General features: G+C 41.2%; 1 protein-coding gene across 1 annotated transcript in view; it reads right to left on the bottom strand.

Annotated features, from left to right (window-relative positions):
* CNTNAP5 (contactin associated protein family member 5) overlaps positions 1-18,187 on the bottom strand; it is a 275,472-nt gene extending 257,285 nt beyond the window's left edge. Inside the window, exon 1 of the mRNA XM_039554726.1 lies at positions 17,749-18,187. Within this exon, the coding sequence (XP_039410660.1) occupies positions 17,749-17,824 (76 nt within the window). The 5' untranslated portion in view covers positions 17,825-18,187. The remainder of the gene's footprint in view (positions 1-17,748) is intronic.
* Positions 18,188-18,528: the final 341 nt, after the last annotated feature.

Below are 18,528 nucleotides of genomic sequence, written 5' to 3'. Positions count from 1 at the left end.
CAAAAAATCCACACTTCATTTTTAAACAAAATTTAACCTTCACTGAAAACTGCACCCTTCTCCTCAGTGTTCTACCAAGGTAAACAGTGCTTTGAGACCCATCGTTCTCTGGGTAGCTCCAGCTACAGTCATGGACTCAAACTAGAACCCATGGAGTAATACCTCTCATTTCTAAACCTTTACACACTTGAACACTTCCTAGATCCCATCCCTCAAGTCTCAAAGAGACACTGAAGTCTTAGTTTGAGTTTTATACTGAAAACAGAAGTTAAATATTGTACAGGGGAAAAATATTACATGTTCAATATTGATTGTTTTCTCTAATTCAGAAGGCAGAGTTGAGTTATTCTGTGAGGACTGACTGACTTTTCAGAGAAAAAGTTTTGTAAATCCTGCCACAATGCTGCCTTCTCCTTCCCAGAAGTTTAAAAATAAAACAAAAAAGCTGCCATCACAGACAAGTATCTTGTATGTCATCCCTGACATGGTCAATCTGCCAAGCACATGATATGGGACGGAAAGTAAGACCAAAGCTGTATTAGAAATGCTGCAAAAAGGCATGTTTAAAAGATGACTGTGATACGAAAAGATTTAAGGCAGTACCAATTGAGAAGTATTTCCCAGTTCACCCTGCACCAGTATTTTTCTGGATGACACATATGTACACAAACCACTGGAGACAGATGCTACAACCAAAATCAAAATAGCACAAGTGGGTTTGTCTTATTGGCAGAAAGGAGTTTGCTGCAGCTCCCTGTGGAGAACGCAAGTTAGTAAGATTAGGGATCAAAAATAAGACACTGTACAAAGCCAGAAAAGCAAGCATGAGAGACAGCCAAGGTTAGTTGTGGATCACTGCACTTAATCCCCATGTTTGCCAACAAGAATGAGCAAAGCAAGCCATGGGATATTTACAACCAATACACCTGTGGATACAGCACATGGAAGGGCCCTGGATCAGGGCATCCACAGGGCTGTTTCAGGGCACCTGCTTGTTCCTTGATGTAGAGTGGATCAATGTGTTGGTGTAGGCACATGTGTGCTTATGAATATTCCTAGAAATCTGCTTATTTCATATTGCATTTTCACTATTCTGCTGTAGTAACTACTTTCCATCATGCAAGAGTAAAGTTACGTGGATTTTTGAACATGATAGTTCAAACTTTCTGTTTATTTTACTTAATAGTTAACTTTAATTATATTCTAGGCAATTTCCTATTTGTAACTATGCTTCATTATCAGAAATATTATTCTTGTATTTGCCCTTATAAATATGATAAAATACATCAAATATTTTATCTTGAACCAATTTCACCTTAAAACCAAGAAAACTAGCATATCTTATAAAACAAGATAGCTACATCAGAGAACCAAAAAGCACGTCCTCCTATCTTGTGAAAATTTTAAACTTCAGTGGTTAGTTGTGGTCACTCCATTCTCCTCCCACTCCACTCTAAAACAGAACATAAATTGAAATAATAAAAACTGTGTGCAAAATAAGATAGGATTTGGTTCAGATCACTGAAAGATAAACTGAACAATAAAAATACCAATCAAATAAATGGAGTATCTTTAATATGTGAAAACATCCCCTTACAAGTATTCTGCAGCTTAACTGACTCAGCATTTTTGAGGAGAGAACAATAACATTAAAGCACTACTTCTGTAGGGTATGCAAGAAGATCCAGCAGATTGTGGGGCATAAGTCGGTAGTTTGTTCAAGCCCACACAAGAAAGCTTTCCTCTTAATGATGTTGTCCAGCTGGCTAACTAGCTGCAGTAATTTACAACCCTTATTTCTGCATTAAAAAACCATATAGTTTTTAGAGAGGACAAGTCTGTAGACTTATCTAGACTTGATATATGTCTAGATATTTATGCCTTAAACTGCAAAACCTTTTAAACCATTCTAATCCCATGAATTCAAAATTTAGTATCTGATTTATTTTTCAGATGAGGTGTTAAATGTACCCTACAAAAATGCTGGGGCTCTGCTTCATATAGAGGCAGCAGGTAAGATGTGAAGAAACTCACCCATCTCCAGAGAAGCACATTTTATTATTCTATATAGCTGTGCACAGGCTTTTGATAATTTTTGAGCATGAACATTTGAAAACTGCTATATAACCTATATGCATTTGTTTATTTATTTACTTTTAGGTACATATTTGTATATATTCATAGACAATTACCTTTGAATGTTTATATAACTAAACACACTTATACTTGAATGCAAATATAACAGCATTAAAAGGAAACAGGAATGAATTTTGCATGCCAGGTTCCACAAAAGTTTGGACCTCATGGCTTGGAAGAAAGGACTTTCCAGTGCCAAATAAGCAATAAAGAGACGAGGTGCTAGGCTGGAGCAGATAAAGCAGACTCTGCTGTCTCTGAGCTGCCCGTTCAGCCTGAACATTCGCAAATCCCATCTGCAGTTTCAGATAAAATTACGTGTTTTCCTGCTTCTAGCAGGGGTTGTGTCTCTTTGCTTGGAAGGTGATTTTCCTGAGATCAGGAGTATTGCTAGTGTTTTTCAGTTTTATTATTATTATATTAAAAGACCCTTAGTTTTCCTTTTCTTTCTACTTTATGTACACTTTCACCATAAAACAATACTTCCCGCATTATTTACCACCTCTAATAGAAGAGAGGCAGGATTGCATCTATCAGTGTAACACAGAGTAGAGAAATGTATTTAATCTTGAGGAAGAAGTAACAACATCTGGACACAGGCTGGACTGCAGAAAGCCAGAGGCGTCTACAGTGGTAAGGCTGAAGGACAGGGAGGACAGTGATCCTGAACTTAAAAGTGGTGAGAATTAGAGAGATCATGGGAGAAAAAGCAGCTCACCCTCTGGTTTTTTTGACTTTGAGACACAGATTAGTCATTGAATCAGAAGGCTGAGCGGAATAAGCAAGAGGAAAAGAAAAAGGGGGAAAAAAAAAGAGGTCAAGCACTTGCAGCGTGACTGAAGACAAGTTGAAAGCTAGTGAGAGAACTGACTAAATGGCAGAGACAGAAATCAGAGCACAGCCTGCATAAAGGTCCTTCTGGATGTACTCTTTCTTCTTATCACAAACAGCAGCAGGCTCTTAAGTGGAGAGCTCAGAAGGTGTAAGGGTAACTAATGATGTCCCTTTCTAGGCAACTTCTTTGGTATTCTTAAAATCAGACATAATCAGTACAGAGTCCACCCCGACACCACAGAAAAACTTCAGTGCACGAATTGTACAGCGAAAAAGGGAAAGTTTAATCATAGAGATTCCTTTAGCTCATTGCAACGTCTTTTTCTTGGTAATGCAGAGCATCACGACCTCAGTAACCATCATTAAATGAGAAATGACAGCAAGTCACAAATTAGAGTAAATCTTGGAAAGGACTGCATACAAGTCAAATTCCTAATGACTCATCTTCAAAAAAATTGTAAATGTCTAATTAACCAGGATATTGAAGCTACTCAATCTTAGAAAATTATTCTCTTCTCAAAAGAAAAAAAACAGTACAACAAAGGCAATAATGTAAAAATTGTAACTGATGCATTTAATCAGGGAACTCTTTCAATCTACCACCTCATTTTTTGTTTTATTTTAGTAATTGCAACAGAATGGATTCCTGTAAAAGCGGCAACATCTAAGATATTATCCTGCTTTGTATGAATAGCTGATAGTGCACACACCTACAGCTTTTTTGTTAAAATGTCATATACAGCTAAATGCACATACAGAAGTCAGTAGAATGATCTGGAGGTATTATTCAAGATCAAATTTCCAGTGTTCCATTTACAATAGGAAATTGTGAACTAAATAAATAGTCGCCAGAATTTAGGAATCTTTTGAGAATTTGATATCTCATTGTCAGGGCTGAGCATTCATTATTTGATTTCAAGATGGAGGAACTAGCATTTAGATGATACAAGGAAATAAATAAAAATAAGTTAAATTCCTTTAAATGAAGGGGAAGAGAGAGAACTTACATTCATCAGCTCTACATACTTTTCAATATTCAGAGTCTATTAGGAATTATAAATCCTTTTCTTCCATTCAAACCATTCTGGCTTCTCATCCTGTTTACTGGAACGTTTAACTTCAGTGAGCACACAGCACTCAGTTCAGTTCATCATTGCTTAACTGTGTTATTGCTTTTCTAAATGTTATGCTAAGAATTAAATCCTCTGGACTGAACTGAAACATGTTTATATTGTAAAACACAACCTCAATAGTCCTAATGAAATTCTGTAGCCATTTACTTTTCAAACTACAAAGGCAGGTATTTAAATGTTAAATAAACAAAGCATCAGACACAGAAAATGTGACCTGAAAAAGGAAGATAATTTCCCCAAAGATTCTTAGAAATAGCTCTTGAAGTGCTTTTTCACTTGTTCTTCCATCAAAACTGACCAATAACCTTAAAAAACTATTCAGCCATTTCTAGAAGACATCCATCTGATACAAATCCTTTACTGACCTGAAAAATACCAGTGCTTGTCTGTTTTCAGAAAAGTCTTTTCTATTACCCTGCTGATTTCACACACTTGATTCTACCAGAATTTCAATATTTGAGAGACTCAGCTTTTAATTTATCTGAAATGATATCACAATGCCCAAGTAACTTGATACTGCCAGATCTGGGGTCTTTGACAACTGCTTTAGCCAGAAAAAAACAATAAGGAACAAAGCTGGGGAAATGCAGCCATTGCTGAGTCTCTTGCTATCAGGAGGGGGAATGTTGAAAGCAGTACTTAGTGCAGAAGGGAAAGTCCAAACTCATGAAGGAGGTGGTCCTATTTCTTTCCTATTTGCACCTCAACATGTTCCATCAGAAACCACCACTTTTCCATGGCTCTGGCAGAGGAAAAATAGACATGACTTCTTATTCTGAATTCTCATAGAATCTCTTTTTAATTAAACTTTTCCTTCCCCCAGGGAAGCTTAACATATATCAACAAAGAAAAAAAAAAAAGGGAGATTTCTGACAGGCAGATTCACTCTAAGCCTGGTTCATTTGTGTAACTGAGGACCGCTTCACTTTGTTCTGATCTTCTTGGTCACTTCAGTGAATGAAGTGAGGCAATATTTATTCATAACACACTAAGTACAAGCATAAGATTTACTTGCTAGTACATGTAAGAATACTACAGGAAGCAGTTTTTAATCATTCTGACAAAAGTATCATGGAGTGGGATAATCCCATGGCTGCATTTGGCTTCAAACACACTGGTAGTAGCCTCAGACTCCTTGGTACTGTGCTTCATGCAGGAATAGCCTCAATGAAATATATGGACTTAATTATTAACACAATGCTTTGGAATATCATGAATGACTCCTGCCTTCTTTCCTATGTTCATGAAACAACCTCAAAAGTAGGTTACAGGCACAGAAAGGAGGAGGGCTTTTCCATCACCGTTATCTCCTAGTTGAAGATAATACAGATACATGGATTGTGGATATCTAAGAACTACTAAACTCTTACCTTCAATACCAGCTTAGTGAGTTTCCCATTTCTTAGTTCAGGACTATTCCAAAAAAATTCTCATTCCTTGAGAGTTGAAGGTTTAGTTTGCTAGTCCCAGATTACAAAGGTCTGGATGTTCTCATCAAACTAGCTATTAGAGACTGCCACCAGTCAGTGACATACAAATTTGCCAAAGAAGCAGAAAATACATTTGCATTCATATGGAGCCTTCAGAGCAGATCCTTTGCTGTTATCACTGGCATAAAGAGATCCCCCCACTAGGATAAAGACCTTGTGCTTCACACTTACTAACACAGAAAACCCATTCCTGTCCTGAAGGAGTCTAAATCAATTACCCTTCTCTGTGCATCTTGTGGAAGAGAAGAACAGGCACTTCCAGCTGTGAACTGTTTTTCTCCCTGCCTGAACACTGAAATAAATGCCTGTCTTCAAATTTACAAAGCTTAGCTTGAACACGACTTTATAGATTTTCTCTGAATTTCCTCTAAGCTAAGATTATATTTTCCCTTAATGTAAGAAATAAAAGGGATAGCCCTTCTCTTGTGCAGGCCTTCTGACTATCTTAGGACTGTACTTTATAGTTATATTTAATCAATATTATTCTTTAATTTAATATGAATGCATCATTTTCATCACACAATTTTAGTTTAGTACCCAGGCAAGCAACTTGGTGCAAACTTAAGACACTCTTGCAGGGAGATGCACGTTAGTTCTACCCACATGCCAGGTAGAAATGACTGGAAGGACACACTGCTCAAAAAAGATGTTTTGTTTTCCTGGTTGTCAGCCAACCAGCCCATAGCTCTCACACTGAAGACTTCATAATTGCAGATTTACACAAAGACCCTGTAAAAGTTGCTGCATACTGACCTCACTAGAGAAGGCCAGCACAATCACAACAGTTTGGAGGCTCCATTATTCATGGATGCAGTTGGTACTTTTAAAAGAAGCATTATTGTTTATATTAAGTTATTGCCTAGCATAGGAACCACTTCTTCCAACTCCTGTTGGCAGGTGAAAGTCTGTATACACATGGACATTTAGCCCTAATGAGATAGAACAGGTAAACTCAAACTCAAAACAATTAAGCACATCACCTAATGATGCCTGGGAAAGCTTTCAAAAAGTCAAGCATCAAACCCAGACCTTTCATATTTGAAGAAGGTGCCTCTTCCCTAACACCCACACTTTCATCCTAACAGTTAGGGGTTTATGTTAATTTTCACATGCTACATTTTCCAGTGCAGCAGAAAAACAGATAATTGCACTTGTAATTGTGGTGTACCCTGGTAAAGTCTGTCAGGTGTTAGAATACTGACCCCACTGCCTGTGCTAATTAGATGAAATTGAAAAAAAGCCCAGGCTCTATAAATCAGATGCTGCTAAGGTTAGGATGGGTGGAAGATGGAGAGGGTAGGAGGAAAATCTGTTCTCTTGTAGTTCTGACTCACTGTCTGCTTGCTATCAGAGAAAGGTTTTCAAATCAGGACTTCCTTATTTAATTCACAGAAGCCATTAATGCCTGGACCCAATGGCACAACTGGTGATGTTTGGATCAAGGCTGTCACGGCAAGTGAAGTAACACATATTTGCAGAGAAATGGGATGAGTCATGGCAGCTGACACCACCTCCTTACACAAGCTTAAGTGGAAAATGACTTGTGTTTGGCGAGCAGGTCTTTTCTCTATCTCTTCTGCTGAGGTCTGAAGGAGGCAACTTCCTTCATACCGGTTGGCCTTGTCTGACCATCCACAGCTCCTAAGCAAAAGCACAGATGAAAAGTACATCTCCACTGCTTGTCTGAAAAACAATCTGGGCTTTTGCAAACAGTTGGTTATGAATGTGGGTGTGTAAAGGAGTTTGTAATCCCAACTCCTAATGAAGCAGTAAAGAGACTGCTTTGACTCATGTGCTGTCTCACTGGAGGAGGCCCCAGGAAATAGGATATGCTACCAAGTGGAGGTTTCAAAAGGAAAATAGTTCATAATTTGCAAAATAAAAAAAATTCTTATTTTATAGTTAAAATGTTTAATGTTAGTAATTTAGCAAGCACATGTACCTAATGTTACTAACAAAAAGCTAGCTATGTGTTTTCTAGGAAAAATTTCTCATCTGTGGACCCAGCAGCACCAGCAATGTGAACTCGTAATTGCCTGGAAGAAATACCCTTGGACTACCAGCTTTTCTGAACACCTAAAATGTTTTCTGTAATGATTGTAAAATGCTGTTACCACAGTGTAATCCTATGTATTACAGTGGAGTGTATTCAACTCAACAGAACAGGAGGGTTCAGAAAACAGAACAACCGTTGATAAAAAACACAAAGAAGTGAGCAAAAGGATGGGCAACTTTAACTAGTTGTATTGTCAGTAAGTCGGATACAGGGGTGGCACAGAGTATGACAGTAGAGCAGGTCAACTCACTCTCAGATGATGTGCTCAAAAGAACAGCAACCACCAGGAAAAAGGACAGTTCTTCCCACTCCTGACACATACAAACACAACTTGTATTGCATACACTGACAGGCAGATTTTAAGGAAAATAATTTTGCAGAAGAACAATAACAAGGATTGCATGCTGAATTAACAGGCTTCTGAAGAAAAGATGATCTGAAATTCAAGTACAAGTCATTCCCTTCATTTTCATGAAATTTAGACCAGATTCTAGATGAACTGAGCCTGCACAAGAATTCAGTGAATAACTGTCTAAGAATAATGAGAATTAATATTACATATAAGATGAGCTCTGTACTTAAGAAGCAGAGTTGGGAAAAGGGAATTTGATAATCCATAAATATTTGAATGCTGCAAGCTACATCTGATTGAAATTCATCAAATTTTCATTTTCTTTTCCAAACAAACAGTCTCTGTGAAAAATGCCAGAGCTGTTTAATCTTCCTCAGGGTTGCTGAAGAAGATTCTTCCTCTAAAATTAAAATGCAAACTATTTTTCTACAAAATTAAAAAATAATAAAACAACACAAACCAACCCCTCTGAACTTTTGGGGGCGGTTAGGAAGCAATCCAGTGGCACTGTTCTTTCTGTGTAAGGCTTCTGCCTTCTTTGTGATGCTCTGTTTAGTGTTGACATAGGAGGTGCACCAAGGGTTAGGCAGCCTAGGGGTAAAGTGCCCACCTAGAATCCAATACACCCAAGTTCATACTCTATTTTTTCAGAGGCTTCCTATGTAGCTTTACACAACACCTGAGCTCCTCTGGAGCACCAGTCCCTGTAGGGGCACTGATGCTCCCCTTCCCACTGACATGTCCATCCAGCAGGAGATGGGCAGATGGCCACCAGGATTATCTGAATACACAGCATCCTGCATGTTCCAGAGCATGTGCTCTGCCTAGGAGTGGCTCACTGTAGGCATTTTCACAGGCATGTAGAGACCATGAGACTTTACAGTCACTAAAAAGCCTCCATCATTTTCACTGAGGTCATTCCTACAGGATTATTTAGATTTCAGATTATTTATAGGATTACGTAGGTGCACTGCAAGTTCTCCCAAGGCCAGGTTTAGAGTACCATATCCTGTGAACAGAAGCTTCCTCTCCACTGTTTGCCATTTCTGTTGGGTTTAGCTTACCCTCTGCACTGTGGAAAATGAGCATTCCTTAGCTCTTTATTCTGGGGGGCAGGCGTTTATCAAAATCTATTAAATATTTAGACCTTTATATAGCACATAATGCTGCTAACTTGTTTGACTTAAATTATGCCCCACTGGCAAATCAAATTAGAGAAGATTTGAGAAAATCTACCTTTTAAAACAAAAGCTGATTTTCTCCGTGTTCAGCCATTTGTGGGATTAACTTTTTTAATGGGTTTTTACATGCACAGTGTTTTTGTTTTCATGGATACTAGAAGAGGATGAATTATTCATCAGGGGAAAAAACATCTACAACATGCATTTTCATAGCTTATTTGGTCCCTTTTGTCCTATTCATAAATCAATCCTGATTACTACAAATGAACGTGCTCCCACTAACGGTTCACTGATGACTCACTTGGACCATTAATTTAGACCTCTTCACTGAGTGCCTTAGGAAGCTGCCACTAGTAATAGGAAACTGGAAGAACATTCTTTGTGACCTTCTCTCCTTACCTGCCACCCTGGACTCCATCTCCTGCTCCATTCCTTATGTATAATTTTATAGACACAACACATATTGTCCAGTTAGAACGTGCCATTTCCCCTCCTACTCCAGCGACAAATTTGCATGAAGGGAAGGAAGAAAATTATATATTAATGCTCAGCAGGTTGCTTTTACGACCTAGGAGGATGACGGAGAGCAACAGCTCAGTATCTACATCTTAAGTGGGGGCAATTGATGCCCAAACATAAAGACATCACTGAACTATTATGGGAATGACTACAGATGTGTCACTGGTGCCATAGATCACAAAGCATTTGTTTCTGTTCCTGAAGTGCTGACGAGCTGTCATCAGTGAAGAACCATTGTCATCCAGGAACAATGCTTCACCATTTAGAGCAGTAAATGGAACAAGCCAATTCTTATCCAGGCAGTACAGCATTTATCAACTCCTTATTGTCCAGCTGGGAACAAAGAAAGGATTCTACCCATTTGAAAATTATTACTATTATTTACTACTATATTGGCAACACAGTGCACTGAATAGTTTTAGAAGAAAATTTATGCCCCAGAATTCCTAAGGGTCAACACTCAATCTTTCTCAATACACACAATAAAAGAGAGAAGGAAAACACATTTGTTTCCTTCCCAGTCCAACTGCTGCAGTGCCATGGTGGTTAGCGTTGAACACCATTCTGTTTCACGTGCTGGGGCTCTGTGCTGAACCCTAATTACCAATGTCAAAAGGGAAACGTTCCTCACAATGATACCAGTTATTCTGTGCAGCTTCCACTGCTGTGGTTGTTGCTGAGTATCTTTTGAGTATTTCCAAGTACCAAGCTGAACAGAATGCCATGTGTCCCACTGCAACTCACTGCTCTTTATGCCATAAAGATATCACAGATCCCAGGCAATTAACAGTTTGGAAAAGAGTACATTAACACCAGCTACTAAAAGCCTTTTATAGTCTTGAATGGTATTCACTGAGCAATTACAAAGTTAGCTTTTTCTTGTTACTGCTCTTACGAGTTCATGTAACAGTGATGCTCATTAAAAATACCCCTTAACCTCAAATTCGGAGTTGTATTGTCCAGCATGGAAACAGTGGTGGCATTTTATAAGTTAATCACTGGTGTAACATGTCTGATGTTGACTATGAAGGAGAGAGTCACAAAGACTCTTCCCAGCAAACCCCCAGGACCTACATCCAGCTCACTGATAAGCCAGTCTTATGGTCAGGAATCTGGGCTTCCCTGTCCCAATACAAGCACACCAGCACAATCCTGGAGCTGAAACAACCTCCAGATCGTGAATCACAGCAATGCTGGATGCTACTTTAAATTTAGTTACTTAGATAATCTCCATTCATGACAGGATTGTTGAGCTCCTGTTATCCAGTCTGTTTCAATCAGACTCAAACTGAGGGAAAAATCTTCTCGTTCATTAAAAACTGTCTCCTACTTGCAACACACCAGCACACAGGGGTCTGATTCCAAGCCTGACTCCCCTCTGATCTGGCATGTGCAAAATGAGGAAAAAGAGTGGGCTGCCACTGATACAGAAGAGACTAAGGGCCTAGCTCTGCCTTTGTGATGTGATTCATTTTTTGACATTTCTTTCTAACACTAAAACCTTCTTCTCAACCAGGAAAAAGTCTCCAAATTCATATACAATATCTGAAAAAGAGTAGAACAAGCATCTCTCTTCCAAAATTATTTCCACAGACAACTTCTGCCATAGAAGAAAAATTATTACAGATGTCCACGAACTGATCACATTCTGCAGTCCTGGCTGCACCACACTTGTGGTAATTGGGTTATTCAAGGACTATACAGGTTGAGATCTCTGGGGCTGCACCAGAGAATGCAAGGTTGGAGACTGGTGAGGTCCTGACTATAACAGAGAAGCACTGGGTAAAATAAAACCTGCCATTACCACTTTGAGCTTAGTACCTATATTGTCAGTTTAAGTACTACAACTGTGAATTAAGAAAAAAAAAAAAAATCAACTCTGCAGGCTTTTAATTCACAGGTTACAAAATACAACATAGTAATTGAATGGACTCTAATACCCATTCAGTATTGTAGATAGGCAGGGTCATGCAGACTTCCACTGCTTTACTCTGAACCTGCACTGATAATCTCTGAGCACAGAGTTCTGTAGGAGATGGACCAAGTTATCCAAGTTCCAGCATATGTTTGTAAGAATGCATAGAAAGAGTTAGTATCATGCAAAGGAAAAACACAGCCAGAAAAATGGGATTCCTCCCCTGGAATACAGATTGAGCAAGATCCTTCATGACATTTACAAATGGCTTCATGCTCTCTCTTTTACTAAGCTACTTTCCTTTATTTTTGGAGAAAATACCAGCTAAAATATTAAATATTTTCTTCATGTATCTAAATATATCTGTGTAGAAGGCCAATTAGATCACCATAAACACATGAACTACCTATTTTTTTTAACTGCTTAACAGAGCAGATAATTAGAAGATAAATAAATCTATGTTTTAGCATCTTTTTTTTATCCCCTCTAAATTCTATGCTGAATTGTTTTCATCATTTAAAACATCAGTTACACTCATCTAGTGAACAAATGGCATTTCTAGCCCAAGACAACCTGCATAAGGCAATTAAAAAAAAAAAAAAAAAATCAGTGACAACATTAATACAAGGAAATTAACAATCAATTATACTAGCCCAGCACAGAGTACAAACAAAAAAACCACCACCCCCCCACTTCTTTTTCCCTAACTCTACAGACATGACAATATATCTACTGATGCTTCCTGCCTTAGCAAGTGATGCCTTCAAAGTCTCCAAGAATTGCCTGTGATTCTAAACCTTTATTAGACCATGATCATATTCTCTTCCCCTTTCTCTTGGTTTGAGTAGAGGAAGCTTAGTTAAAAGCAAAAAGAAAGCAATTCGTGTCTCTTAAAGGCTTTACTGACAGCAGAAGGAAAATGTTCGTGCAGATCTACCAGTTCTTTTCTCTTTTGCATAGACCCAGAAGAGGTGAGTCTTGCAAGAACCACATCCTACAGAGATGATGCTTGCATCAGTAAGGCCACAGCAGACTGAAAAAGTGGATGCTACAGGACCAGAATATCATTCCCCTAATCCTGAGGGTGGAAAAACACAGCAGAGTTCTTCATTACAAAAAAAACAAAAAAAAAAAAAAGGGCACAGCAGGTTGCCTGGTGCCCTGTATAGAGAGCCCTGGAACACTAGGTAGAATTCTGGAAGCTGGCAGGCAACAGGAAAGGAGTTACACAGACAGAAAGCCTGACATGTGTGAGCTGGCAGATACACCTTCAGTCCTTTGTTTCTCCCATTCTCGTGTCTCTTTCAGAGGAAGGGATAGGTAAGACTGTAATTCAAGTTTGCCAATAGAGCTGAAGGTGCCACATCTATAGAAAATCCATTTTGGGGGCTAAAAATAAGTAAATGCTACCTCACACTCCCACTGCCTTCAGATTCTTATTCATTTCAGTATTCAGATATCCAAACTCCACTTGCTTCAAATAGCAGCAGAGAAAGGAGAAGGAGGGGAAGAGAAAATGAGGAGTAGTGTATGGATTTAGAAACTACTACATATAGCAAATATGAATATGAATCAACAACAGAGAATGGGACACAACCATGCCATATGGGATCAACTCAGTGGACCCCTAAGGCTTTATTTTAGATACTCAGATTCTCACATTGATTGTACATTTATTTCTTGTTTATATACACTCTCAGTTTCCCATTGGTAAAAGAATGATTACAGTGCTTAAAAAAACTTCACCAGTCCTGCACGGACTGGAGCGCTGACAGAAGCCTGTACATGCCACGTGCAGGGGGAGCTTCACAAGTATGTTGTTCTACCCAGAGTCACCATATTTTCCACTTGAAGTCTACACTTTGTTCAAGTGTACCAGGCACATTTGAAAACAATTCATTCTTGCTGTTAATTTATAAGGAAAAATCTGCTACATTTGCATGACATTAAGAGGGGAAAAAAAATTAAAAAAAAAAAAAAAGAAAAGGAAAATATCCAAGCAGATAATGCATTGGATGCTGAGATAATAACCCTGGATGGATTCCTGTGGCTGGTAATGCCATCTGCCTGGTGGATGCCGAATCCAAAGATCACTGTAGTCCATGGAAAGACCATCTTGAGACTGATTCACAGCCAAGGAGTGCTGATTGAGTCAAAGGGATTGAAAGCTAGATAGTGACAGACATGCAAGGGAGGCAGCGATCAGCTGTGGGTCATTCACAGCTTTTCTCTCAGGAAATCTCATTGTTTTGTACCATTTCTCCAGTGATACATCTGAAGGCATGAAAAAGCTAACATTTGTGTTTTCCCCCTCCCCCATATGAAACTAAGAGGAAAGCACTGAATATTATTCTATTGTTAAGAATATTTAAGTACTGGAGCCAGAGGAAAAAGCCAGAGATCCTCCTTACTCAGCCTGCAAGCACATGACCCACAAACCTACGATCAATATTCTACCTATTTCAGCAGAGCTTTTCAAAACTTAGCATTTCTGACCACACGGATAGAAGGCTCACTGTTTAAGAGACCTCTTGCCTTTGCCACAGTTGACTCAACAGGTCTCATTTGTGCTGTTACACAAATCCCAAATACATCCTCCTGATCTTGATGGCCTCAAATATCCAGAGTCAGATTTTTCTCCTGTAAGTTTTCACATACACTTGTCTGACTCCTGTGCAATTATCATCACTGCAGAGGAAGGAAGGCTAAAATCAGAGTGAACACTGGTTGCCTAAAATAAATATAAAATTACATATATAAAATTTCCTTGTCCAAAAAAAAAAAAAATACATGCTTTGTTCAGTATTTTTTTTTTCAAAATAAATAAAAAACCAGACACACATTGCCTATTTTTAACTGAACAGAATTATTAGAGACGTCCTGTAAGGCCACATGGAAACCTATTGCAGAGTAACAGCCCATACATTTGCCATATATTTCTGCAAGAACTTTTGTAGAAGATCTCATTCTACTACTCATTGAATTTCTGCAGCTTTGACTGACACTTATGACTGGGTTTAAGTGAAAGGTTTGAAAGTCCCCTGATCAGCTAATAAGCGCTGATGAAGAGGGATAATAAATGTTAGTGATGCTGTGGGTGGCAGAGGTGGCTGCGTTCTGGAAGAGAAACATGTAATAATTTGAGAATAACTTTCACAATGGAAGTCAGAAGGTGCCACTTGACCAGGAGGTCTTTTAATCTGCTACATCTTTCTGGCCATGTGTGAAAAGTCAGTCAAGACAGATACAAGTGGGGGGGAGGGGAGGGGGGAGGCATAAGGTTCATAAGGTGTAAAATAGCAATAGGGGGCATTTTTAAGATCCACCCGGTTTAGTGTTGTGTAAGATCACTAATGGCTCCTGCAATTCTTTTCTGCAGCTGCAGACTAGCCCTGAACTGATTTAGCAAAGTGCTTAAGAAAAACATGAGTTCATGTCTCCTTTCATTTTTTTACTACTGCTCCCTCCTTCCATCTTTAAAATGTAAAAGAGAGGAGGAAAAAAAGAGGCTCAACAACAACTCTAGACTCAAAGCTACTAGTGTTTTCAGATCACAGAATATGCTGCTAAAGGGCAGCTAATTTGTTATATAGCAGGCAAGGCTTTGCGTCTCCTTGTCTATCTGATAAATGTGGAAGTTTCAGTTCTCCCAGATATCATATGCAACACATTTCCAGTGTTACGTACATGGCTATTTATTCATTTTCTAGTAATTAGTATCCTGGGGAGAAATCCTATTGCCACTCTATTTACCTAATTTAATAAAATATTGCAAAACGCAAAGTGGGAGGAATTTCTTATGTTTTATTAGCATTTGGCAATTCTGATCTTTCTAATGATGTCTACTGACCCCTAGCCTGTAGCTGTGTTTCAAAGCAGTTTCTTCACCAATTCTTTCTTTAATTAAAAACTATTACCAAAAAGAAAATTAGAATCAAATATCTCAGTGGCAGAGAAGATTTTTACTTACTCAGGACTTTTATTTTACAGTAAATTAAATAATGAGAAAAGAATAATTTATTTTAAGAGTTTTATAATTTAGAAGCAAGGAGAAAAAACAAGTTAGATTAAAGACATAGCAGATATTAGGAAAAAAATTAAATGACCTGCATTCTCCTCCCCCCCCCAAGCACAGTCCTTTTCAACTGTAAATACTGTCCCCAGTTTTGTTCTTGTTCACAAAATCTGTCAGAAGACCTGTTGAAGTCATTGTGAACATACCAGTTCTGGTATCTGAACGCAACTCCTTTGGCCAAAGTATTCAAATCAAGGAAGTTGCAGAACCAATCCATTCCCATTTGCACTTGGGCTTTCAAATAGAAGCTTCTGACAGTCGCCTGCACTGAAGCTCCTCATATATGGAATTCAGTTATTTCTTTTGGAAAGCTTACTGGGTACCTGGAAGCTCAATAACCCTTCAAAGCAATAGTACTTTCATACAGCTACTTGAATATATTTCTGGATACTGCTTCAATATTTTAGCCCGCGTATAAGCTTTCTTGGCCCAAAAGTGAGGAAGAGCACACAGCCTCCCTGAGCTCCAACATAAGGAGATGATTTATTTAAGAAGGTGATGAATTTTCATACTGGGTGCAATTATTGAGGTCCGTGCGAGCACACATAGATCTTCACATGCGAATCTAACGAGGTTTCTAGGGAACTTGCAGCTATTACAGATTCACAGGCTCCCTCACTCAGCTCCTGGGAAAGCAGTTACAGCTGATTCCATGCTAATTCATTGCTCAATGAATAAGTAAAATCTGTACAGTATAATAAAACCATTGATCATCATGCTTTAAGATTGACTCCTAAATATTTAGGAAGCAGCGCCTATTCAATGGAAATGTTTATTGGCACTGTGAAATTAAACTGTCACCCGTGAATTAGTAAAACTCATTAACGCGGAGTTTCTTTTTAAGTGTTAGGAATTAACTTTATGGCCGCATCCGTAATGGCAAGCCTCAGCCTTAAATCGCCTGCCATTTAGTATTCGCGAACGTTATTAAAACATATTAACCGTGATTTAATTGACTGAAAATTACAGAAGACAGAGGGGGAAAATGCATATACAGGAGAAGAGAAAAAAGAGGCGAGAGGCCGGGGCGGGCAGCGCTGTTGGGAGGGGAGGACGGACGGACGGACGGACGGACGGACAGCACTGACCGCGGGGCTCGGCCGGGGCAGCGCCGCCGGCGGCGCAACAGCGCCCTCTGGCGGCCGCCGCGCCCCCGCCGCCCCGCGCCGCTCCGCCCGACGGGCCGCGGGGGAGGCCGCGCCGGGAGCCCCGCTGCAGCCCCGCCAGCCCCGGGGGCAGCCCCGGAGCATCGCCTCCTGCGCTGGGCTCCAGCATCCGCCAGCACCGCCGCTAGCCGGCTGCACCGGGCTCGCCCAAGCGCGCCCGTAGAGCCGCCGCCGCTGCCCGCCCGCCGGAGCACCGCAAAGCCCGGCGGCCGGGGATGCTCCTGCCTGCGTGGACCGACCCCGCAGGGCCGGCGGAGATACGTGGCGAACTTACGAGCGGATCTCCCGGGGAAAAAAAGAGTGAATGGCGATTTTCCAACCGGGATATGCTGGGGCAGCAGGGACGGCGAGCACCACGCCCCGGGACCCAGCCGCGCCCGTGGGAAGCGCCCAGGAACCGACGGTACCGCCGGGCCAGGAGAAGACGCTCACTGCCACCGGCGCTGCTTCCGCCGGGCTGGAGCCAGGCTGCCTCCACAAAATCACAGCATTCCCCGGCCCTTGCGGGAAGGACCGACCCTCCCCGCCAGGCAGAGGCGCGACACCGGCCCCGTCCCGGTCGGTGGCCGCAGCCGAGGCAGGGCGACAGCGGCCACAAAAAGATGCAGCCAGCGAAAGGACAACAAACCGTGCGGAAAAAACCCCCGAGTGGCTCCTCGCAGGCTCCAGCGGCTCCCGTTCACTCCCACGTCCACACCGGCAGGACGGTGGAGAGCAGTCCCTCCATCTGGCCCCAACTTTGCATTTCTGAGCTCCATTAGCAAAGCGGAGCCGCGCTAAGTTTCTCAGAGGTCATGGCGCAATAACCCCCTTTTTCCGGGAGTTTTTCCCCATCTCCTCCTCCCGCCTCCACCCCAACCCGAGGCAACTCCTTGCACTCCCGCTACTCACAATTTGTTGCAGTTAATCCCAGATGCCATAAAGTGAAGAGCAGCAGAGTGAAGCACCCGAGGGCTCGGGAATCCATCTTCAGCCTCGGAGGGGGAAGCCAGCAGCTCGCCTGTCTCCCCTGGTCCCAGTCTCCGAGCACCTCTCAGCCTCTGTGCGCTCGCTCTGCCACCGCTCATTTACTCCATACAGCATCCCAAGCACTCCGGGTGAAGGGAAGCCGGGGCCGGCCGGGGGACTCCTCGCAGCCCTTGGAGGAGCCGCTCCGGACGCCAGCGGTAGTGCCCGAAGCGAGCCCGCTGCCCCGACTGCCGCCGCGGCGATTCACCTTGCGAGCGGCGGCTGGGTGGGAAGCACCAGCCGCTCGCTGGGCACCTCCTTATAGGCGAGAGCCGCGCTGCACTCCACCTCCTCCCAGCCCCCTGGAAGTTGCTCCTCCTCGCCTTCCAGGGAGGATCCTTACTGCAATCTTCACGCGTTGTTGATAAGCATCAGAGTCACGGAGTAAATCAGATGCCTAGAGAAAAAAAAATAAATTAAAATATGCCTTCCCCCTCCCTTCCCCCCCGCCCCCCCCCCACCCCCACCGTTTTCCTCTCCTTTGGGTCCCACTGTGTCTGGAACGTTTTAAAGATCCCCCGGCTCAGATGTTTGTTTGCTTATGAATACATGTGTTATATACACATACATAAAATATACATGGTATCCTGGCATGTACAGAGCCGACACAGCCCGACGAGCCCCAACCCCGCTGCCGAGGCTCAGCCTCACGTCCATGAGGGG

The sequence above is a fragment of the Corvus cornix genome, chromosome 7 (genome assembly GCF_000738735.6).
Source record: "Corvus cornix cornix isolate S_Up_H32 chromosome 7, ASM73873v5, whole genome shotgun sequence".
In the NCBI taxonomy this organism is placed as follows: domain Eukaryota; kingdom Metazoa; phylum Chordata; class Aves; order Passeriformes; family Corvidae; genus Corvus; species Corvus cornix.
The sequence above is the reverse complement of the archived record's forward strand: the minus strand, read 5'-3'. Positions and strand labels throughout refer to the sequence as shown.